Source organism: Haliotis rubra, unplaced genomic scaffold (genome assembly GCF_003918875.1).
Source record: "Haliotis rubra isolate DU_JTF1 unplaced genomic scaffold, ASM391887v1 Scf59, whole genome shotgun sequence".
NCBI classification, from domain to species: Eukaryota; Metazoa; Mollusca; class Gastropoda; order Lepetellida; family Haliotidae; genus Haliotis; species Haliotis rubra.
In genome coordinates this window covers 2,242,988-2,270,186 of record NW_025767290.1, presented here as the reverse complement: position 1 = coordinate 2,270,186, position 27,199 = coordinate 2,242,988, and the positions used below count along the sequence as shown (strand labels likewise).

Sequence of the window (27,199 nt, the reverse complement as noted above, 5' to 3'; positions counted from 1 at the left end):
TGACCCGTAATCAGATACGCATTGTCTACAGTTTATATTTTGTGTTTTTCTGTTTACAAAATGGTCGTCTATATTAACGTTAATAGACAATGCTTCCATTGTATTCATAAGCAAAGGTCGTATTATCTCATTATTTCCGTCCACGTCGAACAATGACATTCCAAGGGGAAGAGGATATTTTAATTTTGTGGTATGCAAAGACTGATTTTGACAAGAGTAATCTCCCTTGGAACACAGAGCGGTGTTGGAAAGAAATGTTTATCTGTCGATTCAATGATGACTGAGGTCGGAAGGTAGTGTTTCCTGACACAGTCGACAATGGCTGTCATCAGGATAGTCTCAAGAAGTGCAATAACTCTTTCATCTTTTATTCATTCACTCACTATATAGATAATGACACCTTGACCTTACTCTGGGAAAACAGGAGGTCGTTTAATCATTAGCTGTCAGTTGATTGATTCCAAAGATCAAACAAAGTCATTGGGTGTATTTTCATTCTGCGAAGACATGGCGGATACTGTTCAATCACCAGCTCATTTCACCATTGATGATACTCCATCAAGGACACCGAATCCTCTGAAGAAACCATCATGCTTAAAACGGGCTAGTAATGGTATCATTTGGGCACTGGAATCTGCATTTTACAGGTGAGTGAGGAACTTCTCGGAACTTAAAGGTCCACAAACATTTATAACAACAATACGGTTTACAGGGTTACTGTAGCTTTCACTTCATGCCTCTTTTCCTTTAGTTTGTTTTAATGGTATAGTATCCATCTAATCTTAGCACACCCATCAGTGGTCACTATAGTGTTGGTACCCCTCTCTAGTCAAACACCCCTCTCTAGTCAAACACCTCTCTCTAGTCAAACACCCCTCTCTAGTCAAACACCCCTCTCTGGTCAAACACCCCTCTCTGGTCAAACACCCCTCTCTGGTCATTAATGTTTAGTCAAACACTTGCATTTCTGGTCATTAATGTTTAGTACACTTGCATTTACTCACCACTCACTCACTCACTCTCATGCCCTCCCACTCACTCACTCACTCACTCACTCTTCAACTGAAAATGGTACCATAACATGGCGATAGTTTCTTTTGTGTAGGCATGGCCAGTCATGATTAACTGTTGAAATGTGGATATTTAATTCTAACTTCAGAAGCAGGCTACTTGTGTACATGTGAAAAGCTATTTAAAAGGCCAAGTTTTATGCCTTGAGATTACTGGTGACACCGATGCACAAACGCTTGAATGATTCCAGGCCATTGTTGTCTTTTGATATGAAAGCAACACAATAAACATGCATATACATAAATATTCTTTTCAGAATTAAGTGTCCCACATATATAGCCAGTGTTATGGGAACTAACTTCATGAAAAGCCGCACAAACATGAGATCAATGACATCATGCTGAACAGATTATTTGGCTGAAAACATAACACACGGCATACTACAGTTTTCCTCTACTGGTGACGAATAGATTACCTTAGGTTTAAAGATTTGTGACCTACATAGTTTCTCTGAGAGACATTTTAGAAGTTGTATAGGTGAAGGAAAACAAAGAAGTTGTATAGGTGAACGAAAACAAAGAAGTTGTATAGGTGAAGGAAAACAAAGAAGTTGTATAAGTGAAGGAAAACAAAGAAGTTGTATAGGTGAAGGAAAACAAAGAAGTTGTATAAGTGAAGGAAAACAAAGAAGTTGTATGGTGAAGGAAAACAAAGAAGTTGTATAAGTGAAGGAAAACAAAGAAGTTGTATGGTGAAGGAAAACAAAGAAGTTGTATAAGTGAAGGAAAACAAAGAAGTTGTATAGGTGAAGGAAAACAAAGAAGTTGTATAGGTGAAGGAAAACAAAGAAGTTGTATAGGTGAAGGAAAACAAAGAAGTTGTATAGGTGAAGGAAAACAAAGAAGTTGTATAGGTGAAGGAAAAAACAAAGAAGTTGTATAGGTGAAGGAAAACAAAGAAGTTGTATAGGTGAAGGAAAACAAAGAAGTTGTATAGGTGAAGGAAAACAAAGAAGTTGTATAGGTGAAGGAAAACAAAGAAGTTGTATAAGTGAAGGAAAACAAAGAAGTTGTATAAGTGAAGGAAAACAAAGAAGTTGTATAGGTGAAGGAAAACAAAGAAGTTGTATAGGTGAAGGAAAACAAAGAAGTTGTATAGGTGAAGGAAAACAAAGAAGAGTTGTATAAGGAAGGAAAAACAAAGAAGTTGTATAAGGAAGGAAAACAAAGAAGTTGTATAAGTGAAGGAAAACAAAAGAAGTTGTATATGAAGGAAAACAAAGAAGTTGTATAAGGTGAAGGAAAACAAAGAAGTTGTATAAGTGAAGGAAACAAAGAAGTTGTATAGGTGAAGGAAAAACAAAGAAGTTGTATAGGTGAAGGAAAACAAAGAAGTTGTATAGAAGGAAACAAAGAAGTTGTATAGGTGAAGGAAAACAAAGAAGTTGTATAGGTGAAGGAAAACAAAGAAGTTGTATAGGTGAAGGAAAACAAAGAAGTTGTATAAGTGAAGGAAACACAAAAGATAAGAAGAAGGAAACAAAAGCTGAATAGGTGAAGGAAAACAAAGAAGTTGTATAGGTGAAGGAAAAACAAAGAAGTTGTATAGGTGAAGGAAAACAAAGAAGTTGTATATAGGTGAAGGAAACAAAGAAGTTGTATAGGTGAAGGAAAACAAAGAAGTTGTATAGGTGAAGGAAACAAAGAAGTTGTATAAGGAAGGAAACAAAGAAGTTGTATAGGGAAAACAAAGAAGTTGTAAAAGGAAACAAAGAAGTTGTATAAGTGAAGGAAAACAAAGAAGTTGTATAGGTGAAGGAAACAAAGAAGTTGTATAGGTGAAAGGAAACAAAGAAGTTGTATAGGTGAAGGAAAAAAAAGAAGTTGTATAGAAGGAAAACAAAGAAGTTGTATAGGTGAAGGAAAACAAAGAAGTTGTATAGGTGAAGGAAAACAAAGAAGTTGTATAGGTGAAGGAAACAAAGAAGTTGTATAGGTGAAGGAAACAAAGAAGTTGTATAGGTGAAGGAAAACAAAGAAGTTGTATAGGTGAAGGAAAACAAAGAAGTTGTATAAGTGAAGGAAAACAAAGAAGTTGTATAGGTGAAGGAAAACAAAGAAGTTGTATAAGGTGAAGGAAAACAAAGAAGTTGTATAGGTGAAGGAAAACAAAGAAGTTGTATAGGTGAAGGAAAACAAAGAAGTTGTATAAGGTGAAGGAAAACAAAGAAGTTGTATAGGTGAAGGAAACAAAGAAGTTGTATATGAAGGAAAAACAAAGAAGTTGTATAGGTGAAGGAAAACAAAGAAGTTGTATAGGTGAAGGAAAACAAAAGAAGTTGTATAGGGTGAAGGAAAACAAAGAAGTTGTATAGGTGAAGGAAAACAAAGAAGTTGTATAGGTGAAGGAAAACAAAGAAGTTGTATAAGTGAAAGGAAACAAAGAAGTTGTATAGGTGAAGGAAAACAAAGAAGTTGTATAGGTGAAGGAAAACAAAGAAGTTGTATAGGTGAAGGAAACAAAGAAGCTGTATAAGGAAAAACAAAGAAGTTGTATAGGTGAAGGAAAACAAAGAAGTTGTATAGGTGAAGGAAACAAAGAAGTTAGTATAGGTGAAGGAAAAACAAAGAAGTTGTATAGGTGAAGGAAAACAAAGAAGTTGTATAAGTGAAGGAAAAACAAAGAAGTTGTATAGGTGAAGGAAAACAAAGAAGTTGTATAGGTGAAGGAAAACAAAGAAGTTGTATAGGTGAAGGAAAACAAAGAAGTTGTATAGGTGAAGGAAAACAAAGAAGTTGTATAGGTGAAGGAAAACAAAGAAGTTGTATAGGTGAAGGAAAACAAAGAAGTTGTATAGGTGAAGGAAAACAAAGAAGTTAGTATAAGTGAAGGAAAACAAAGAAGTTGTATAGGTGAAGGAAAACAAAGAAGTTGTATAGGTGAAGGAAAACAAAGAAGTTGTATAGGTGAAGGAAAACAAAGAAGTTGTAGTATAGGTGAAGGAAAAAACAAAGAAAGTTGTATAGGTGTGAAAGGAAAACAAAGAAAGATAGCCAGAGTGAAGGAAAACAAAGAAGTTGTATAGGTGAAGGAAAACAAAGAAGTTGTATAAAGGAAGGAAACAAAGAAGTTGTATAGGTGAAGGAAAACAAAGAAGTTGTATAGGTGAAGGAAAACAAAGAAGTTGTATAGGTGAAGGAAAACAAAGAAGAAGTTGTATAGGTGAAGGAAACAAAGAAGTTGTATAAGTGAAGGAAACAAAGAAGAAAGGAGGAAAACAAAAGAAGTTGTATAAGTGAGAAGGAAAAAACAAAGAAGTTGTATAGGTGAAGGAAAACAAAGAAGTTGTATAGGTGAAGGAAAACAAAGAAGTTGTATAGGTGAAGGAAAACAAAGAAGTTGTATAGGTGAAGGAAAACAAAGAAGTTGTATAAGTGAAGGAAAACAAAGAAGTTGTATAGGTGAAGGAAAACAAAGAAGTTGTATAGGTGAAGGAAAACAAAGAAGTTGTATAGGTGAAGGAAAACAAAGAAGTTGTATAGGTGAAGGAGAAAAGGTGAAGGAAAACAAAGAAGTTGTATAGGTGAAGGAAAACAAAGAAGTTGTATAAGTGAAGGAAAACAAAGAAGTTGTATAGGTGAAGGAAACAAAGAAGAAGGAAGGAAACAAAGAAGTTGTATAGGTGAAGGAAAACAAAGAAGTTGTATAGGTGAAGGAAAACAAAGAAGTTGTATAAGTGAAGGAAAAAAAAGAAGTTGTATAGGTGAAGGAGGAAGGAAACAAAGTTGTATAGGGTGAAGGAAACAAAGAAGTTGTATAGGTGAAGGAAAACAAAGAAGTTGTATAGGTGAAGGAAAACAAAGAAGTTGTATAGGTGAAGGAAAACAAAGAAGTTGTATAGGTGAAGGAAAACAAAGAAGTTGTATAAGTGAAGGAAAACAAAGAAGTTGTATAGGTGAAGGAAAACAAAGAAGTTGTATAGGTGAAGGAAAACAAAGAAGTTGTATAGGTGAAGGAAAACAAAGAAGTTGTATAAGTGAAGGAAAACAAAGAAGTTGTATAGGTGAAGGAAAACAAAGAAGTTGTATAGGTGAAGGAAAACAAAGAAGTTGTATAGGTGAAGGAAAAACAAAGAAGTTGTATAGGTGAAGGAAAACAAAGAAGTTGTATAGGTGAAGGAAAACAAAGAAGTTGTATAGGTGAAGGAAAACAAAGAAGTTGTATAGGTGAAGGAAACAAAGAAGTTGTATAGGTGAAGGAAAACAAAAGTTGTATAGGTGAAGGAAAACAAAGAAGTTGTATAGGTGAAGGAAAACAAAAGAAGTTGTATAGGTGAAGGAAAACAAAGAAGTTGTATAAGTGAAGGAAAACAAAGAAGTTGTATAGGTGAAGGAAAACAAAGAAGTTGTATAGGTGAAGGAAAAACAAAGAAGTTGTATAGGTGAAGGAAAACAAAGAAAGTTGTATAGGTGAAGGAAAACAAAGAAGTTGTATAGGTGAAGGAAAACAAAGAAGTTGTATAGGTGAAGGAAAACAAAGAAGTTGTATAGGTGAAGGAAAACAAAGAAGTTGTATAAGTGAAGGAAAACAAAGAAGTTGTATAGGTGAAGGAAAACAAAGAAGTTGTATAGGTGAAGGAAAACAAAGAAGTTGTATAGGTGAAGGAAAACAAAGAAGTTGTATAGGTGAAGGAAAACAAAGAAGTTGTATAGGTGAAGGAAAACAAAGAAGTTGTATAGGTGAAGGAAAACAAAGAAGTTGTATAGGTGAAGGAAAACAAAGAAGTTGTATAGGTGAAGGAAAACAAAGAAGTTGTATAGGTGAAGGAAAAGCAAGGTTTTCTTCACCTACATAGTTGCAATTAAAATATAAATACATACCTCGAATCATGAGTATTATTATTCTTGTTGGTATTGTAATTATCAAGTTTATTACTTGATGATAACAATACCAACCACTATATGTAGACCACTATGTGTAGAAAAGTCAGCATGAGCATTATTATTAAATAAGGCTGATTTTTAACTCACCAAAGTAGTTTGCTTTTAAATGGAGTATAACTATTTGTTGTCATGGGTACACGTAGGTCTTTAACAAATCAACAAGAACGAAACAATGGGCAGGATTCTACTTGATATCATTGGTGAGACCAGCACATGCCTGCTGTATCATGACCAGCTGAGACAGGGTCTGTGTCCTGACAACAAGCGTGTGTGGACACAGTGACTGAAACACAAAGACAAGTCACGATAGTGTAATCTCTGTGAGTGGATTCATCTTCAGCTTATCAGTTGGAATGTACAACGTGTGGCCCAGATGGCTTTGTTGATAGCTTGTTAGGTGCAGATTGGTTATAAACTGAGAACTGTCTCCTGTTAATTTGTTCTCCAAGGAACCCATCTTCACTGCTTCAATTCTGTGATAGAACAAACATGCATATTATTATTGGACATATCAGAATGAGATATGAGTGAGAATATTACCCAGATGGTGTGCTGTAGACTGTACTCTGGTGGTGTGTTATAGACTGTACCCTGATGGTGTGATATGGACTGTACCCTGATGGTGTGTTATAGACTGTACCCTGGTGGTGTGTTATAGACTGTACCCTGTTGGTGTGTTATAGACTGTACCTAGATGGTGTGTTATAGACTGTACCCTGATGGTGGTGCTATAGTTATGGTGTGTTATTATAGACTGTACCCTGATGGTTTGTTATAGACTATACCCTGATGGTGTGTTATAGACTGTACCCTGATGGTGTGTTATAGACTGTACCCTGATGGTGTGTTATAGACTGTACCCTGATGGTGTGTTATAGACTGTACCCTGATGGTGTGTTATAGACTGTACCCAGATGGTGTGTTATAGACGGTACCCTGTTGGTGTGTTATAGACTGCACCCTGATGGTGTGTTATAGACTGTATCCTGATGGTGTGTTATAGACTGTACCTTGATGGTGTGTTATAGACTGTACCCTGATGGTGTGTTATAGACTGTACCCTGATGGTGTGTTATAGACTGTACCCATGATGGTGTGGTGTGTTATTGTATATAGATAGACTGTACCCTGTTGGTGTGTTATAGACTGTACCCTGATGGTGTGTTATAGACTGTACCCTGATGGTGTGTTATAGACTGTACCCTGATGGTGTGTTATAGACTATGGTGTGTTATAGACTGTACCCTGATGGTGTGTTATAGTTATAGACTGTACCCTGATGGTGTGTTATAGACAATACCCTGATGGTGTGTTATAGACTGTACCCTGATGGTGTGTTATAGACTGTACCCTGATGGTGTGTTATAGACTGTACCCTGATGGTGTGTTATAGACTGTACCCTGATGGTGTGTTATAGACTGTACCCTGATGGTGTGTTATAGACTGTACCCAGATGGTGTGTTATAGACTATACCCTGATGGTGTGTTATAGACTGTACCCTGATGGTGTATAGTGTATAGACTGTACCCTGATGGTGTGTTATAGACTGTACCCTGATGGTGTGTTATAGACTGTACCCTGATGGTGTGTTATAGACTGTACCCAGATGGTGTGTTATAGACTGTACCCTGATGGTGTGTTATAGACTGTACCCTGATGGTGTGTTATAGACTGTACCCTGATGGTGTGTTATAGACTGTACCCAGATGGTGTGTTATAGACTGTACCCTGATGGTGTGTTATAGACTGTACCCTGGTGGTGTGTTATAGACTCTACCCAGTTATAAATTATACTCAATTGCTTTTAGACTGTACTCAGATGATGTGAAGTTGACTGAATAAACGAAATGGTTGATGCGGAAACAATCAAATTTAGTCTCCTTATGAATCTGTTGTTATTCATACAACATACATATTCATAGGAACTAAATAATGTTGACATTGACAATGGTAGAACTATTCATTGTATTTTGGTGCCCAGGGTGTTGTTTTTAACGAGAGCACTTTTACAGGTTCTGTTTCCAAGGCCACCTTGGTTGATGAAAGTTGTGCCTCTGGGAAGAGACTGACTAACTTCCATGTTTTATCGTGTTGTGTGAATCACCCAACATGTTGGAGAGTGTTATCAGGGAGTCAGGTGGTGATGACAGCTGGTGGTGTTGGGGGAGATAGCTTGACGCACACCAGGAAACATTGTCCCAGGACAGAGATACTGCACAGTGGTGGAGAAGGGAATAATGTACTCATATGACCAGACTGGCAGTTGTGTTGTCTTATCAACAAGAGACAGTCACCAGTGATAACAACTGGGGGCATTTGTACTATTGCATTTGTATTGTGAGCTTCTTTACCTTCCATCAGGGGTGGTAGGGTTGTGGTTAAAGTGTTCGCTCGTCACACCAAAGATCTTGGTTCGATCCCCCACATGGGTACAATGTGTGGTGTCCCCCCGTTGTGATATTGCTGGAATATTGCTAAAATCTGCGTAAAAACCAGCTCACTCACTCACTCACTCACTCACTCACTCACTCACTCACTCAAATGTTTCTTTCCTAGCTAGTTTCATTTTACTTATCCATCATTTCATGTAATGTTTTGGGGAAGATGAGATTTAGGGAAGTATCAGAAACAGGTAGAAATGTAACTTGTGAATATGTTCAACTAAAAGGGTTTTTCAACTCAGGGTTGTGATGTGTTTGTTATAGTCCACACAAGTTATATAGCTTATGTCCTGGCCTATATATCCATCTTGCTGAGTCAGCATTGTCTCTTGGACAACACACCTAGCTTATTTCAATATGCATCTCTTCACAATGTAAACTTCTTCTAGTCAGACACCACTCAACCAAAGTAACTGAAACTTCACGTTCTTGTTCCTAGTTATGAGGACACCCAAAGTTGTCTAAGATTTGTTAATCCTTTAGGGGCCAAGGGTATGTAGCGTAGTTTGGTACATGTGTGGTTTATTGGGAAGCACAAGATTTAGATTCCTTTTTGAGGGCAATATTTTCATTTTTTTAATATACAGTGCCCGTAAGAAAATGGTCAAATGTAACATATATTATATTTGGGATTATACGCTTTTAGTAACGTAGAGATTCCAGTAATTTAAATCCCAGTCCCAACCATTCGAACCCTCTCTCTCAGAGTCAGGCAGCTAATCACCAGAACCGGATGGGACTCAACTAGTGGTGTTCCGATTAATTGAAATAATCAAAGATTGGTCGCAGTGACCAAACGACCAAGCAATTGATCACATTTTCTCATAATCAATATTAAACGATTTTGGAACTACTGTTTTAGTCTTTGCAACACTTGACAATGGAACATATCTTAGAAGTTGTCAGGGCCTGAAAACGTATTTAATTCTTAGAAAACTCACTTCACTAACTGAAAAGTCATGACTGAATATTTCTTGAAGACTCCAGGAAGTTTATGTCCATGATATATAAGTCATCACTTTAAAGTAGCAAGGTGCATCATGTTATACATATCTGCAATAACAACCTGGATAGGAAAATTACGTTAACCCATTTTTTTCGATGATTGTTCGTTGGTAATGAAGCAATAATCAATTGTGAAATTTCAACCAATTCCCAACAAAGTACTAGAATCTGTACTTTACTTAGAAAGTGTAATCCCAAATATAACATGTGTTACATTTTGATTTTTTAAACTGCAGCTTGATGAATATTTACCAGAACAACTTACGTTTAGTAGTTTCTCCTGTTTATGTTCTCACAGGGAGGAATGCAACAGTAATTAAATTATTTGTAACTTTGATTTTTGTCTATCAAATGTTAATTGGTTCATTGGTTGCTGTTAAACGCTGCACTCAGCATCATTTCAGCTATGTGACGTCAGTCTGTAAATAATCGAGTCTGACCAGTCAATCCAGTGGTCAACAGCATGAGCATATATCTACTCAATGGACAATATAGAACAAACTTTATGGATAACAACTTCTTTTATTTGTGAGTGCGACGTTTCGATACAGATTCTTGTACCGTTGTTAAGCATGAGTGACAACGGTACAAGAATCTGTATAGAATCGTCGCACTCATGTATAAAAGAAGTTGTTATCCATAAAGTTTGTTCTGTATTGTACTTCCCTACTTCTAAAATGCCACTCAAAGAAGTTACTCAATTGACATATGATGAACTTTTGCGGGTTTGTAGATGTGATGGAGTATTTGGTGGCTGGAGATTTGAACATTTCATTACAATAGCCATGATGTCTGAATCATATACTTTATCATGTTTATTCCAGGGTTGGTCTGTTTGTTGGTGAACATCCTTGGATAACGATTGTCTTCTGCCTTACAACATGCGGGTTGTGTGGTCTCGGGCTGAAGACGTTCAAACAAACAGAGGAACAAGTTGCATTGTGGGTACCTCAGAGCTCGCGTATTGTCAATGAGAAGAAATGGGTGGACAAACACTTCCCGTCTGAAACTCGCTATGTGACAATGATAGTCACAGGAAAAGATGTACTCACACAGCCATTCCTTAATGCTGTAAGTGGCTGTTGTTTCATGGACTTGATTTTTAGGGGTTTGAACTTTCTGATACAAGATCTGAATTTGATAAGATTGTTTTAAGCATGGAAATTTTACAGAATAAAGGCATCATTTAATCATGGTTATCTAATAATATGATGAAAAAAGTTTGGGTTTTTAGTGCTTGACCAGAATTCTATTTTTAGCTGATCACCTTTTAGGTATTGCCTTTTCCTTATTGCATCGAGGGTGGTGGGGTAGCCTAATGGTTAAAGCGTTCGCTCGTCGTCGAAGACCTGGGTTTAGTTCCCGACATGGGTACAATGTATAAAGCATATTTCTGGTGTCCCCTGCCAAGATATTGCTGGAATATTGCTAAAAGCTAAAACCAAACTCACTCACTCCTGTGGTATCAAATGAAATTTTGACTGATACCATCTTTTTGATGAAGACTACTAACTTGTATTTCAGTTGCTGGATTTCTATAGCAAGTGTAACAACATCAGTGTTGAAGGGAAGCGGTACCAAGATGTCTGCTACAGGTGTGTCTCCTTCCACAACGCTCTGCTTGTTTTGCTGACAAATACAAATAAACATGAACCATGTTTTGCTATTATTATTCGTCAGGATGTTTACTTGTTCTGTGTAATGGAAAATTAAAGTGCAGGATTCAAACAAGTTGACACGATTTATAAATTTAATACCTTAAGGTTTTACGCTAAGGTAATAGCTGAATGGATGTCATGTTTCGACAATGATGACAATTTCAGTGTTCGGACAGCAACTGGGTACCACTGCCGTGTGACAAGCTTATTGGAGCTTTGGTCTTACAATGAAACTGTCATCCGTTCTCTGACCCGCGGCAAGATCCTACAGACCGTCAATAGCATCAACAAGAGGTACATTTGCGTTCCTTTGTTGTCTACAGTTCTTTAGTTTTAAAAGAAAATTAATTCAACTCAACCAGTAATCTGTTTTAAAGGATTTTTCTGCAGTTATGACATACTGTATATTATTGTAGATAAGCCGACCCCTTCTACAGACCGCTTTTTGGGGTCCTCAAAATTCGGCTTTCTACGGTAATATACAGTACTTTTTTTGCGTTTCTCAATCTTACATGTTACATAGTAAGGCCAAAATAATGTTGATGACTCAAATGATTTCAAACTAATTTACACTGATATTGTATACATATGCAGTAATATCATAGAATATTATGCAAGCATATTTTTCCGGCTACCTGATTGGTCTAGAGGCGGTCACGTGACCGTCGACAGAAAAGGATATTGACTCCAACCCAGGTCCGACCAAAAGTCACATTGACCTGAGTTACTATGACGTCAAGCTATGACGTCATTTACGTCAAGCTATGACGTCATTCTGTTGTTTACATGTCGTAGTTTTGTTGACATAACATTATAGGTTTGTAGTGAAAATAAAATTACTTTTCTTGACATGTTTTTTATTTTAGAAGCTTTTTTTCGGTAATTACATAATAACACAATTATAGAGTGGCGAATTCGGTCAATACCTGTTTTTATGACTCACTCATGGACCATTTCCAGACGGATAATCGTATAACCTCGGCGAAGGGGTATAATCTTGGCTAGGGGGGTATACTATGGCCTATTTCAGAATATACCCCGGGGTATAAACTAGGCTAACCAGATTATACCTGGGGTATAGTCTGGGCTAGCCCAGTTTAACCCCGGGGAATAATCTGGGACAGGGGTATACTCTGGCCTGTTACACCGGTATTGACCTCATCACCAGTCTATAATTGTATAATATTCCTCGCATTCTGCAGCCATATTGTACACTCAAAGTCATATTGTATAAATTTGTTGCATTATTGTATACTTTTGCAGCTTTATCATGATTATTTGTATTCCTTAAAAACCTTTTTAAAGTTACTGCTACTTAGCCATCAGGTATTGAAAAAGTCCTTCATTTGCGTGCCATGACACAGTATATATTGAAATACACTGTAAGCTATATAGTCTATGTTTTTGTAGCTATATGTTATACATATGCAGTGATAATGTGACAATTTAGAACCATAATGTACACAGGTGCTATGATACTGTTACAGCCCTGTGTATGGCACAGATTTCGATGTGTCCAACATGCTTGGAGGGACCGTACATAGAGGACAGGGAGGGGACATTGAGGACGCCACCGCTACTCAGATCACCTGGGTCCTCAGGAAGGATGATGAGGTAAACGTTTGGGCGAGACTGAGATTGGAAATGTGGAGGGAGGTAAAGAATGGAGTGACATAGGGTTGTGTGCAGGTTTGGGTGTGCGGGTTTGAGGTGAGGTGAGGTGAAATTGGGTTTAACGTCGTGCTTGAAAATATTTCGCTCATATGACGACGTGCATGCGTGTGAATGTGTATGTGCGGCTGCTTGTACTAGCCCAGACATAAGCTGGTTTTATAGTGCTAGCCCACTGAGATACCATGCCGCAGTGAAGCATGAATACCCCGCTCAGACACATTATACTGACTTCGAGCCGACCAGTCCTTGTTGTACCCGTTAATGCCGAGCGCCAGGCAGGGACCAACAAGTACCATATTTTAACGTCTTTTGGTATGACGCAGTCGGGATCGATACCGCGACCTTCCGCTCTCTGGGCGGACGCTCTAACTAACTACACCACGGAGGCGGTCTGCGGGTTTGAGCAGACAGGTTGTGTATGTTTGGGGGTTTGGGTCGTCAGGGAGGGGAGATGTGATTCTGTGATGCACCTACACTGTGACACTATGTTTCAGATTCTAGAGGCAGTTAAGGCATGGGAGCTGGAGGTGATCAAGCTGGCTCGCCAGGGCATCGTGCAGACCCTGGAGGTGTATATCTACGCTTCTCGCAGGTAATGCTATAGAGTGGGTGTATATCCTTCTCACAGACAGTGAGTGAGTGAGTGAGTTTAGTTTTACGCCGCACACAGCAATATTCCAGCTATATGGCAGCAGTCTGTAGATAATGGAGTCTGGACCAGACAATCCAGCGATCAACTGTATAAGCATCAACCTGCGCAATTGGGAGCCGATGACATGTGTCAACCAAGTCAGCAAGCCTGACCACCCCATCCAGTTAGTCACCTCTTACTACAAGCATGGGTTACCGAAGGTTCATTCTAACCTGGACCTTCACGGGTCCTTCTCACAGATAACAGTACAGGGTGTATGTGAACACTTTCCACAGTTAACAGTGTGAGTGTATGTGAACACTTTCCACAGTTAACAGTGTGAGTGTATGTGAACACTTTCCACAGTTAACAGTGTGAGTGTATGTGAACACTTTCCACAGTTAACAGTGTGAGTGTATGTGAACACTTTCCACAGTTAACAGTGTGAGTGTATGTGAACAAAAGTACAGGGTGTAGTGTACACTTCACTGGTAATTATACACCTCACACATGATTAAATGGATGTATGTGAACACCTCACTGGTAATTATACACCTCACACATGATTAAATGGATGTATGTGAACACCTCACTGGTAATTATACACCTCACACATGATTAAATGGATGTATGTGAACACCTCACCAATAATTAAACAGGGTGTAGTGTACACCTCACTGGTAATTATACACCTCACACATGATTAAATGGATGTATGTGAACACCTCACTGGTAATTATACACCTCACACATGATTAAATGGATGTATGTGAACACCTCACCAATAATTAAACAGGGTGTAGTGTACACCTCACTGGTAATTATACACCTCACACATGATTAAATGGATGTATGTGAACACCTCACTGGTAATTATACACCTCACACATGATTAAATGGATGTATGTGAACACCTCACCAATAATTAAACAGGGCGTAGTGTACACCTCACTGGTAATTATACACCTCACACATGATTAAATGGATGTATGTGAACGCTTCGCACATTATGAAACGGGGTGTATGTGAACACCTCATCCATAATTAAACAGGGTGCATGTGAATATGTTGCTAGTTATTATACATGGCGTATGGTCAAGCTTATCTTTCATTTTTAATTTTCAGTTCGTGATCTGTGTCAATAAACTGATCAATGTGAAATGGTTCATAGTGACACCTTATCAGAATATTAGGGTGTTAGGTCTACAGAAATTTAGTGTGTGCAACCATTTCTGTTGTAGTTTTGATGATGAAGGTTACGGCGCCATCAACAAGGACACACAGCTTCTGTCTGCTGGATTCAGCATTGTCTTCGTGTTCGTCATGCTGTCTCTCGGGAGATTCAACATGCTGGAGCAAAGGGTTCGTCTTGCACACGTCTTAAATCTGTTAATGTTTTTCACAAAGGGCCCTGTGATTTGCCCTCTAATCGGTTGTTAAAGGTATATTGTTTAGTGTTGCATACCCTTGTCTTAACAGAAGTCAATTATTCTTGGTTCAAATCTCGGTTTGCCTGCACCATACGCATGTAATTCATCATTGTGGTAAGCATCTATAACCCTTCAGAGGATAAACAAATTGAAGTGTAAAAAAGGGAGATAATTCTATGGCTAGACAACTTCTTTGTTACAATGAATGTGATGTTTTGGTGAAGGTGACACTGTTATCAAGCAATTAATGTTCTTGCCTTGTCTGATAATAGTGTTAATACTTACACCGAAACATCACATTCATTGTGATTGAGAAGTTGTCTATCCATACAATTGTGTCCCTTGTTCAACATACCAACATCTAAATGCCATTTGAAGAAATCTCTATTTCAGTTGTGTCATTAAAGCTAGCATACAATTCTGGCTGATTTGTCGAAGAAGAAATTTAGAACATCTGATTATTTAATATCTCCCATGTTTTTCTTATTACAATAGTTAATTTGCCTTGCCATTGTTTCAGATATACCTCTCTCTCATTGGCTTGTTCAGTGTTGGTTTAGCAATAATATTTGCCTATGGACTAGCTACAGTCTTTGATGTTATATATGGCCCTATACAGTCTATCATGCCCTTCCTTCTGCTTGGTAAGTGGTTGTTTATGTGTATTATGCAATGTATAGGCATTTAATGTAAGTGAGTGATTGTAGTTTTATGCTCCTTTTTAACAATATTCCAGCAACATTACAGCGGGGTACACCAGAAATGGGCTTCACACATTGTACCCATGTGGGGAATCGAACCTGGGTCTTCAGCATGATGAGCAAATGCTTTAACCACAAGGCTGCCTTACTGCCCCCATTTAACATAACATGTTTAATATAAATGTACAGTTGGGGGGACCAAAGTTTGATACAAGGCTGAGCCAACGTTTTCTTACAATATGCTGCTTTATACATGTTGGGTGGGGCAGCCTAGAGGTTAAAGTGTTCACTGGTCACGCTGAAGATTTGGGTTCCATTTCTCTACAATGTGTGAAGTTGATTTATGGGGTCTCCGGCTGAAATATTGTTAACAGCGGCATAAAACTAAACTCACTTACTCACTCTTTTTTACATTGACACTATTATCATCCTCATCCTCACAGTAGGTATTTTGTGTTAAATTTGAATTTTCAAATATGAAGTTACAAAAGCCTTACAACACAAGCAGGATAGGGTGTTCCCAAGATTATTGTCATTCCTAAAAACTACTGGCAACAGGCTAAGAGGCTGGCAGCTATTTCGCTGAATATAACATGAATGAAGAGAATGCGTTTTTGTGAACGGTGATTTTACTTTCCACTCAAAATATTGAACCCGCATGACGGGTGTGTGTATGTGCTGAATGTGTGTCACTGTTGAACACAGTTATGTATAATGATCATCACAACTTCACATGGTCAGTTTCTATTTCTGATTTGATCTTTGTGACACTGAAGCACTATCACCTGACGATCTGTGTAGATGAAGTATGTTTGATTGATGCCCACAGGTATAGGTGTGGATGACATGTTCGTCATCGTGGAGTCTTGGAAGAATCTCACGCCGGAGGAGGAGTTACTTCCCTTGCCACAGAGAGTCGCGGTGATGATGAAACACGCTGGCGTGTCAGTCACCGTCACATCAATCACAGACATTGTGGCGTTTGGCATCGGTGCATCAACTGTAAGTTGGCATTGTCCCTCTGATGGGTACAGGGGGTTGGGGGTATGTTGGTTAGAACTATAAACCAAACCTTAGCCTGGACAAGTACGGGCAGCCACACACACACGCACATGCACATGCACACGCACATTATGACATACAAACACAATCATACTATATAAGAATCTTAGCACAATTTGGATGAACAAAATCTGAGATCAACTTATTGAGCAAAATACCAATTACCGGTAATCTAAATATTTATCTTGCAACTTAACTCTTCAACTTGATGATAATGAAGTACCTTCTGCTGTTTTGTGAGTTTTAATTTGGAATTTTAACACAAAATATATATTTGTAAAGGACAATGGGGAAAGTTCTATGGATATACAACCTCTGTATTATGCATGTAAGAAACGTTCTGGTGTAGATGTTATATATTCACAGAACTTCCCCCATCGTTAATCACACCAACTTCTAAATGCCACTCAGAGAAGTTATTCTTTGTAAAAATGCTGAAGAGAAGTATTGTTGTTGAAGGTTTTGGCCCCCAAAGAATTCTTCATTTGATTTCCTGCAAAAAAATGCTATTGGGATCACAGTTTGTTGGTAAACACTTATACGAAACATCTAGGAGATTTATGAGAGAACTATAATGTCTGCACCTAACAGACGATATATCTGACCACTGCTCTCTTTGTCTGCAGGTCATCCCAGCTCTCAGTGCCTTCTGTATCTATGCAGCGTTGGGCATCTTGGCTCTGTACGTCCTGCAGTCAACGTTTTTTGTTGCGTGTTTATCACTGGACCAGAAGCGCCGAGAATCACATCGGAATGCTTGCGTCTGCTGCTACAAACACAAGAACTACACACCCAACAACTGCAGCCAGAGATCCTTCATGCCCAAATTCATGGAGAGGTACTACGGCAGAGCGCTGATGAAACTACCTGTGAAAGTGAGAATGTCTTATGAACTTATCAAATACTGAATAACACCTGCAAATCTGAAATCTGTGAAGTGAGGATGCTCATCTTCATCTCAATACACATAGTGTTTATGGACATCGTAAGGTACAAAATTCACGAGTAATTATCCCTTATGTCCTTTCTCACTGAAGCCTCACAGACGTGACGTCATTCCAGAAGGTTATGACATCATGTCACATGACACACTCCATAATAACCCACCTGGTTTGCAGAATATGAGAGAAAAATCTTTCAAGAACCAAAACCAGAATTCCCACAAATTTATCCCCATTTGCCTTATCATCCCCTGCCGCACGTTTAACGCGAGGCGGGGAATATAGAATAAGGCTCCGTCCATCCGTATGTTCATCCGTCCGTAAGTACGAATTAGAATATCTTAAGAACCGTTTTCTAGATTCTTTTCATATTTGGTACCTAGGTTCATCACAGTATAAGAAAGGTCCCAGTCAGGTTTGGTGACCTTGACCTTCATTTCAAGGTCACAAGGGGACTTTAACGTTATACTCTTGTCAGCGTGATATCTCAAGGACTACTCACTAGATTTTCTTCATATTCATCATGAAGCTGTATCTAGGGAAGGGGCAGGGCCTAGTGGATTTTGGTGACCTTCACTTAATTTTCAAGGTCACAGTGACACTATGAAGATTTCAGTATGTTAAGCTGCATGTTAAGCTATCTTAAGAACCGTTCACTGGATTTTCTTCATATTCAACACCAAGCTTTATCTAGGGAAGGCGCAGTGCCCAGTCAATTTTGGTGATCTTCACATAATTTTCAAGGTCACTGCGACACTTTGAAGATTTCAGCATGTTAACCTGAATTCACTGGATTTCTTCATAGACTTTCAAGACTTCCCTTGAATGTTTTTCAATAAGCAATTTCTTTAGTAGAATTTTTGCATATTCATACACTATGACATTCAGGTCAAGGTCAAAGACAGTCTTGAAAATATTTGTGTGTTTGAACAACTAAAGAGAAGATATCAAGAGATGTTGACTGGTCATGTTTTATTTGACATTTAAACTTCATCTTAAACTTTCATTACTTTTTAAGTTTGATGTGATAATTTGCGGCGGGGGATTATGTCACCTTAGTGACAATGCTTGTACTATTATGAGATGATTTTCAAACTGAAATGCAAATGCTATCCATCAGAACAAATTTAAGAATTCAGTGTCCAAACATGATCAATGAAGAATCAATAAATTACATTAAGATCCAGAGTTCTCTGTCAGCCTTCTGAAGAATTGTCTCATCATGAAACCTGTCAAATTTTCCGGCCATGTTTTTGTGTAGAAGGGGCAGATAACTCTAATGCTGCTAATTCAAAACCATCTGGAAAGTTACGTACACCACTGCTGTTGTCAACTGTGGTTCACCACACTGGAACCAGCACTTTTATCAGAGCAATATATTACCTCTCCACTGCATTGTTACTGGGAGCTTGAGAGCATGTCTTTGTTTCTTCCTGTCAACCTGATATAACTAGAAACTTCTGTTTTTCTCGATAGTAATCTGTTATTCATTAATGGAAGCAAGAACTTGTATTTTTCACATTAATTTCATGCCAGGATTAACTGAATGAATCTCAGTAGCTAGAATGCTGCTGCCTGTGCCGTTACCATCAAACAAGTCCTATATTTTTGCCCCTGTTTCAGATCCTAGTGATTGTGACGACTCTCGGGCTGCTTGGTGTGTTCATGTGGAGGTTCATCCTCCTGAGACAAGACTTTGACCTCGTCAACTACATTCCCAGTGATTCCTACGCTTATGCTTTTGTCAAGGCCAAAGAAAGATATTTCCCTGATGAAGGAATAGACACAGCTGTATACTTTGGTAAGTACTTGGTATCAAAGGTGACCCTTTCTGAGGTGTGTTTTCTGGAATATACCCAAGTTTTGTGTTGATACTCACTTCGAATAGATTTGTTAATGAGGCTCAGTAAAAAAATAGTTTGGAAATAGATATATTCTCAAACAATTATTAAGTGTGATGAAGGTGTTAAACAATTACAACTTTGTTAAAATGAACAACCTCAAGCTTACAGGGCGTAGATTTTCGAAGCTCTCTTAGCACTAAGATAGTCGTAAATTAATGTTAATGTGTGGCACTTACGACTATCTTAGCGATAAGAGAGCTTCGAAAATCTAGGCCCAGGTCAAGAATCTTTATCTGGAGTTTGAGTCCTTGATCATTGAATCCTGCAAGCCTATGATGTAATACTATTATGCAGGATAAGATGATGATGATGATGATGATGATAAGATCTATGGTGTTGATGATGATGATGACGATGATGACGACAACTTCTATGGTGTTGATGATGCTGATGTTTTCCAGGAGGATTCGACTACTACGAACGCTCTCAGTCTCTTGATGCTGCATACAAGTTTGTGAGCGAGAGCCAGTACACCCAGAATGGAACCGTCACCAGCTGGTTCCAGGTCTTCCAAGACTGGAGGAGGAGGAATGGTGGGTACATAGGTCCATGTGTCATCTTCGAGGACTGCTCATGGGCTTGAATCCTAGATAAGGAGGGACCGTTGTGACCCCCAACCAGAATCACTTTAAGTCATGCCACTGTTCAAAGCCATGTTTAAATCAGCTTTGTTTTCCAAGCTTTGTGTAGTGGTTTGAGCTCCCGCCTAGAGAGGGAAAGGTCACGGGTTCGATCCCCAAAATACGTTAAAATATGGTACTTGTTGGTCCCAGCCTGGTGCTCGACATTAATGGGTACAACAAGGACTGGTCGGCTCGGAGTCAGTATAATGTGTCTGAATGGGGTATTCATGCTTAACTGTGGCAATGTATCTCAGTGGGCTAGCTCTATAAAACCAGTTTAAGTCTGGGCTAGTGCAAGCAGCCACACATACATACACATGGATGTCGTCATATGAGCGAAACATTCTTAATTACGACGTTAAACCCCATTTCACCTCACCTTCTATGCTTTCATGCTTTCAGTAGCAAGGTATTATGTTTATGTTGCTATTTCAACAATTAATATGGGCTTTTCTGCATTTTTCCACAGTGGGAAAGTTTTCTTTGGTAGGCGTGAAATAAACATTAACATAAATAGAATTCAAGACTCTTTTCTTTTCAGTTTCAATGGATATAACACAAAAATATTTTTAAATTTTAAGGTCATTACATGTAATTCAGTACTTTCAAGAATAAGGACATTTTGAAAATTGTTCTTATCAATTTTATTTATTTCATTTAATAATTTCTTCACTTTTATTACAATTTAAGGAAGTAAGTTTGTAGTTTTATAGTCAAACCAGACATTGTCTTACCGTACTGAGGAAAACATGTTGATAATGCGACATGACATTGAAGCTCTTTATTGTTGTCTTAACTAGTGGTGGTCCGATTAATTGAAATAATTGAAGATTGGTCGTAGTGACTAAACGACCACGCAATCGATCATGTTTTCTCATAATCGAACACAAACAATTCTGGAACACTTGTTTTCATAAACAATATTTTTCACAAGGTTGGTTTTGTCTGTTACATTTCATAAGCACTACAAGTTCGTTTCAAGTCATGATTGAATTTATCTTAAAGACTCCAAGAAATTTATGTTCCTGACATACTAGTCATCCTTTAAAGATGTGAAATTTTGCCAAAAAACCCAAAAGAACTACATGTTTTTTCATTATTTTTATGTGCATTAACAAATTTCATAAATGACGCTAACCAATTATTTTCGATGATTGGTCGGTTGTAATAAACCAATCATCAATTATGAGATTTTAACCAATTCCCAACACTAGTTTTAACCTGCTTACAGATACTGACGGTACTACAACTAGTAAGTGAACTATGAGGTTGTATATATTCTAACATCTCTATATCTGTCCGTATATTCTATACTAACCTTCTGTCTTGCATGCCAGGTCAGCATGAAGCACGACAGACTTCCATGTTGTAAACCACTGTGTGTAATGTGGTTCAGTTTTAGTTTGTTTTAGTTTCAGTGTTGAGTCCTTTTCTAAAGTGGTTTATCATGAAAATGTATCAAGTTGTTTGAGAGAATGAGAGAGGTCAATGATGTTTTACTGCACTGTGATTAACTCCAAAACTATTCTTCAGTTATCAAATTCCATTCAAGCATTCAAGCATTGATTTGACCTGTTAAGATCAAGGTTAGAATTGGTCTTCAGTGACCCATGCTTGCCGTAAGAGGCGACGAAGGGATCCTAATTGTGTAGATTGATGTTCTTGCTGTTGATCACTGGATTGTCTGGTCCAGACATGATTATTTATAGACTGTTGTCTTATAGCTGGAATAGTGTTGAGTGCGGCGGTAAACAAAATTAAACAACAAACAATTAAGTGTTGATTCAGACAGCTTGAGAGTACAAGTTAATGTCATTGTTTATTCATAGGAATACAGTTTTGGTGTGCCTGTTTGCTTAGCAGATTCTTATTAACAAAATTCTGGTTTCAAGTTTACTTGTTTGAACTCATTTTTATATTTTCCAGTTAAATGCATCTTGCCTTATTTATTTTGCATTTTATGGTAAGAGGTGAAACAGCCAGTAGATATCATCTTTAGTTGCCTCAAGCTTGTCTTCATATTAATCTTGCATAGTTATTACACTGACTTGCTTTCAACACTCTGTGGACTAACTCTAAAGTTGCAACTTCTCATTTGTATGCCTGGGGCATGTGGTTACCTTAGGCAACACAGTTGGCTGTGCAGAGTTGTGTCCCTTGGGAATGCCAGGATTGTGGGTTTGACCCAGTTATGTTTAAGATTTTGTCTGGACCATATCCATGCTACTTTGTCTTTTCTCCCACATTTAGTGAACATACTGTGATATTACTGTTTTAGTGTTAAAAGTGGTGTTAAACCCAATTCACTCACTCACTCAATGAGTCCCATAAACGTAGCCTAACATAAGATGATTCCTTGTTTGCTGTGAACATAACAAAGTTGTATTTTTGCATCACAATGATGATGTATTCTTGAATGAATCTTCCTCCAGGGTAAGAAAGATACCCTGGTTTAGTACAGGTTCCCAGGGTTAGAATAGGTCCCCTGGTTTAGTACAGGTCCCCTGGGTTAGAATAGGTTTAGTGTAGAACCCACAGCTTAGAATACAGATTTTGCTGACCTTGACCTCATTGTGTAAATACTGACATTATAGAGAATTGTTTATAACAAGAGGATGTGGCCCCAAGTGGGACAGCATCCAGTGAGCAACTAGCTAGTCAGATGGATACTAGGAGCTATATAAATTTATTATTATTATTATCTGCGCAACCCCCCAAAGAATGTGCTCTTCACTGAGAAAGTGTAATCCCCAATATAACAAATTTTGCATTTGACTACTTTCTAAAAGGCATTGTGTGTTGACTATCTACTTCCTGTCCGTTACTGTCTACAAGTAGGTCCCAATAAACAGTGATGACTCATTCGACGATGTTACAGGTATGGTCCCGACGTCTGAGGCGGAGTTCTACAACTTGATGTACACATTCCTCACAGGCCCTGGAATCCAGCTGGCCAGATATGTCAAGATGAACTCCACACTGCCACCAATAAGTATAGAGGTGAGCTGGAAGTGGTCATTATTGAGTGCCATGTTCATGTATGTCACGCTCCTGTACATATTGTTCCCGTTGGTCTTGTTACTGTATGTCATGTTCTGGGTATGTCACGTTCTTGTACATCATGTTCCTGTTCCTGTATGCCACATTCCTGTATGCCACGTTCCTGTATGCCACATTCCTGTATGCCATGTTCCTGTATGTCATGTTCCTGTATGTCATGTTCCTGTATGTCATGTTCCTGTATGCCACGTCCCTGTATGTCATGTTCCTGTATGCCACATTCCTGTATGCCATGTTCCTGTATGTCATGTTCCTGTATGCCACATTCCTGTATGCCACGTCCCTGTATGCCACGTTCCTGTATGCCACGTTCCTGTATGTCATGTTCCTGTATGTCACATTCCTGTATGCCACATTCCTGTATGTCATGTTCCTGTATGTCATGTTCCTGTATGTCATGTTCCTGTATGCCACATTCCTGTATGTCATGTTCCTGTATGCCACGCTCCTGTATGTCATGTTCCTGTATGTCATGTTCCTGTATGCCACGCTCCTGTATGTCATATTCCTGTATGCCACGTTCCTGTATGTCATGTTCCTGTATGTCATATTCCTGTATGCCACGCTCCTGTATGTCACGTTCCTGTATGCCACGTTCCTGTATGTCATATTCCTGTATGCCACGCTCCTGTATGTCATGTTCTGGGTATGTCACGTTCTTGTACATCATGTTCCTGTTCCTGTATGCCACGTTCCTGTATGTCATGTTCCTGTATGTCATGTTCCTGTATGCCACGTTCCTGTATGTCATATTCCTGTATGCCACGTTCCTGTATGTCACGTTCCTGTATGTCATGTTCCTGTATGTCATGTTCCTGTATGTCATGTTCCTGTATGCCACGCTCCTGTATGTCATGTTCCTGTATGTCATGTTCCTGTATGTCATGTTCCTGTATGTCATATTCCTGTATGCCACGTTCCTGTATGTCACGTTCCTGTATGTCATGTTCCTGTATGTCATGTTCCTGTATGCCACGTTCCTGTATGTCATATTCCTGTATGCCACGTTCCTGTATGTCATGTTCCTGTATGCCACATTCCAGGCATCCTACATGACACTGCGGCACACCTTACAGCCAGACTCAGCAGATGAAATAGCAGCGATGGAAGATTTACGACGCATAATTGACAACATCGACTTCCCACAATACTCCGGTGAAGATCTGCCCAAATACCAGGCGTTTGCCTACTCCCAGAGTTACCTGACATACGAGACCAACAAGGTTTGTGTCGCTGTGTATATGAGAGAGTGAGTATGTCAGTTATAGTATGTCAAGTATGTCAAAGGAGGAAAAGCTTGAAGTGATAAGGTTTAAAATGTCAACGCCTTTGGTGAAGCTGATAATCATGGGTAAAGTGCTTTCAGACGGAGAATTGTATTCACAAATCTGGGACTTGGACCTACAACATCAGCATTCTTGGAACCGTTTTACAACAAGATCTACATCTTATGTCTCTGTAACTATGGGTGTTATTGTGTTTTGTTTCGTTTTGTTTTATCACACCATCCAAGTACTCTCTGTGACTAACGTTGCTTAACTTCAACAAGAGTTCTGTAGTGAGAGCTGTAGGTGTCCTGTTGTGACAGAGCTGTAGGTGTCCTGTTGTGACAGAGCTGTAGGTGTCCTGTTGTGACAGAGATGTAGATGTCCTGTTGTGACAGAGATGTAGGTGTTTTGTTGTGACAGAGATGTAGGTGTCCTGTTGTGACAGAGCTGTAGGTATTTTTTTGTGACAGAGATGTAGGTGTTTTGTTGTGACAGAGATGTAGGTGTCCTGTTGTGACAGAGCTGTAGGTGTCCTGTTGTGACAGAGCTGTAGGTGTCCTGTTGTGACAGAGATGTAGGTGTCCTGTTGTGACAGAGATGTAGGTGTCCTGTTGTGACAGAGATGTAGGTGTCCTGTTGTGACAGAGATGTAGGTGTTTTGTTGTGACAGAGATGTAGGTGTTTTGTTGTGACAGAGATGTAGGTGTTTTGTTGTGACAGAGATGTAGGTGTTTTGTTGTGACAGAGCTGTAGGTGTCCTGTTGTGACAGAGCTGTAGGTGTTCTGTTGTGACAGAGATGTAGGTGTCCTGTTGTGACAGAGGTGTAGGTGTTTTGTTGTGACAGAGATGTAGGTGTTTTGTTGTGACAGAGCTGTAGGTGTCCTGTTGTGACAGAGATGTAGATGTTCTGTTGTGACAGAGATGTAGGTGTTTTGTTGTGACAGAGATGTAGGTGTTTTGTTGTGACAGAGCTGTAGGTGTTTTGTTGTGACAGAGATGTAGATGTCCTGTTGTGACAGAGCTGTAGGTGTTTTGTTGTGACAGAGCTGTAGGTGTTTTGTTGTGACAGAGATGTAGATGTCCTGTTGTGACAGAGATGTAGGTGTTTTTTTGTGACAGAGCTGTAGGTGTTTTGTTGTGACAGAGATGTAGGTGTTTTGTTGTGACAGAGATGTAGATGTCCTGTTGTGACAGAGATGTAGGTGTTTTTTTGTGACAGAGATGTAGGTGTCCTGTTGTGACAGAGATGTAGGTGTTTTGTTGTGACAGAGATGTAGATGTCCTGTTGTGACAGAGATGTAGGTGTTTTTTTGTGACAGAGCTGTAGGTGTTTTGTTGTGACAGAGCTGTAGGTGTCCTGTTGTGACAGAGATGTAGGTGTTTTGTTGTGACAGAGATGTAGGTGTTTTGTTGTGACAGAGCTGTAGGTGTCCTGTTGTGACAGAGATGTAGATGTCCTGTTGTGACAGAGATGTAGATGTCCTGTTGTGACAGAGATGTAGGTGTTTTGTTGTGACAGAGCTGTAGGTGTTTTGTTGTGACAGAGCTGTAGGTGTTTTGTTGTGACAGAGATGTAGGTGTCCTGTTGTGACAGAGCTGTAGGTGTCCTGTTGTGACAGAGATGTAGGTGTTTTGTTGTGACAGAGATGTAGGTGTCCTGTTGTGACAGAGCTGTAGGTGTCCTGTTGTGACAGAGCTGTAGGTGTCCTGTTGTGACAGAGCTGTAGGTGTTTTGTTGTGACAGAGCTGTAGGTGTCCTGTTGTGACAGAGCTGTAGGTGTCCTGTTGTGACAGAGATGTAGGTGTTTTGTTGTGACAGAGATGTAGGTGTTTTGTTGTGACAGAGCTGTAGGTGTCCTGTTGTGACAGAGCTGTAGGTGTCCTGTTGTGACAGAGATGTAGGTGTAGGTCCTCTGTATGCATTGTATGTATGCTTTTATGTAGCACCTTGAGCATGTATCAGTGGGTGGAAAATGGCACGCTAAAAATATCCATTATTATTATTTTTCCTTATCCTGACTCATGCTTATTGCTTGTCTCCCTTTCCTTCCGAATGCTAGTGGAACACTTGAATCTCCTTATGAAGCTCCCTTCAAAAAAGCGGACGTAAAGTCACTTACCAGGAGTCACCTCCCTTGCAAGGTTTTGTCGGGAACGGCGCCACCCGTCTGCCATGCTCTTCACTCTCTCCTGATTCGCCCGAGTGGGCGGTTGTGAGAGCACCTGGTCCCCTATACGGCTTTATATCCTTTTATTATTTAGGCTTTTCTTCTAAATTAGCTGTATAAGGCTTTAGCTAACATTTACCTACAATATTTTACGGAAATAATTCTCAAATTTCTCCGTTTTTGTCACGCTTTTACGCGATTATTCACATTGTTTACAATTGATGAAATCTTGTTCTGATTGTAGGTATCGCTTTGTCTGCTGTTGATCCGCGATAACCTATGTCCTAATTGCAAGCCTATATGTTTATCTGACACTCGTTGTCAGTTGTGTTTTCACCTGTCTGATATTGCATTTTACAAATATTCATATTATCTGTCTAGACGTGCAAAGGACAGGTCCAGACGAGAATTACACGACATGTCTAAACCGGCTAAGCTTGCAGAGGACCGGGCAGTTGGTGTCTGCGCAGATACACCATTCCAGTGGTCTACCGGGGTCGCCTACGGAGGAGGTTGCCGCCTTAGACAACGCTGGCTCGAGGAAGAGGTCATCTACATCTGAGACACCCTCTTCGCAGTCTAAGAAGACTAGGGCATCGTCTTCCCAGAGGAAGAAGGCAGCTACAGCTAAGACTTCGGCGAAGTCTCCACACGGGGGGCAACGCAGAAGACGAGG

The 27,199-nt window shown here is 39.1% G+C and overlaps 1 protein-coding gene across 7 annotated transcripts in view; it reads left to right on the top strand.

Moving 5' to 3' along the window:
• Positions 1-231: 231 nt before the first annotated feature.
• Positions 232-27,199, top strand: part of LOC124254984 (protein patched homolog 1-like) — a 42,710-nt gene continuing 15,742 nt past the window's right edge. For 6 of the 7 annotated variants that reach the window (XR_006892596.1, XM_046688822.1, XM_046688825.1 and 3 more), the window contains exons 1-15: positions 232-647; positions 10,227-10,473; positions 10,927-10,997; positions 11,226-11,354; positions 12,548-12,674; positions 13,229-13,326; positions 14,607-14,727; positions 15,316-15,439; positions 16,326-16,498; positions 17,185-17,433; positions 19,123-19,300; positions 19,805-19,936; positions 21,258-21,278; positions 22,905-23,026; positions 24,130-24,309. Coding sequence is in view for 6 of the 7 variants with exons in the window: in XM_046688822.1 (XP_046544778.1) it covers positions 508-647; positions 10,227-10,473; positions 10,927-10,997; positions 11,226-11,354; positions 12,548-12,674; positions 13,229-13,326; positions 14,607-14,727; positions 15,316-15,439; positions 16,326-16,498; positions 17,185-17,433; positions 19,123-19,300; positions 19,805-19,936; positions 21,258-21,278; positions 22,905-23,026; positions 24,130-24,309 (2,112 nt within the window). In the remaining variant the exon portion in view is untranslated. The remainder of the gene's footprint in view (positions 648-10,226; positions 10,474-10,926; positions 10,998-11,225; positions 11,355-12,547; positions 12,675-13,228; positions 13,327-14,606; positions 14,728-15,315; positions 15,440-16,325; positions 16,499-17,184; positions 17,434-19,122; positions 19,301-19,804; positions 19,937-21,257; positions 21,279-22,904; positions 23,027-24,129; positions 24,310-27,199) is intronic. The other variant, XM_046688823.1, reaches the window with a different exon arrangement.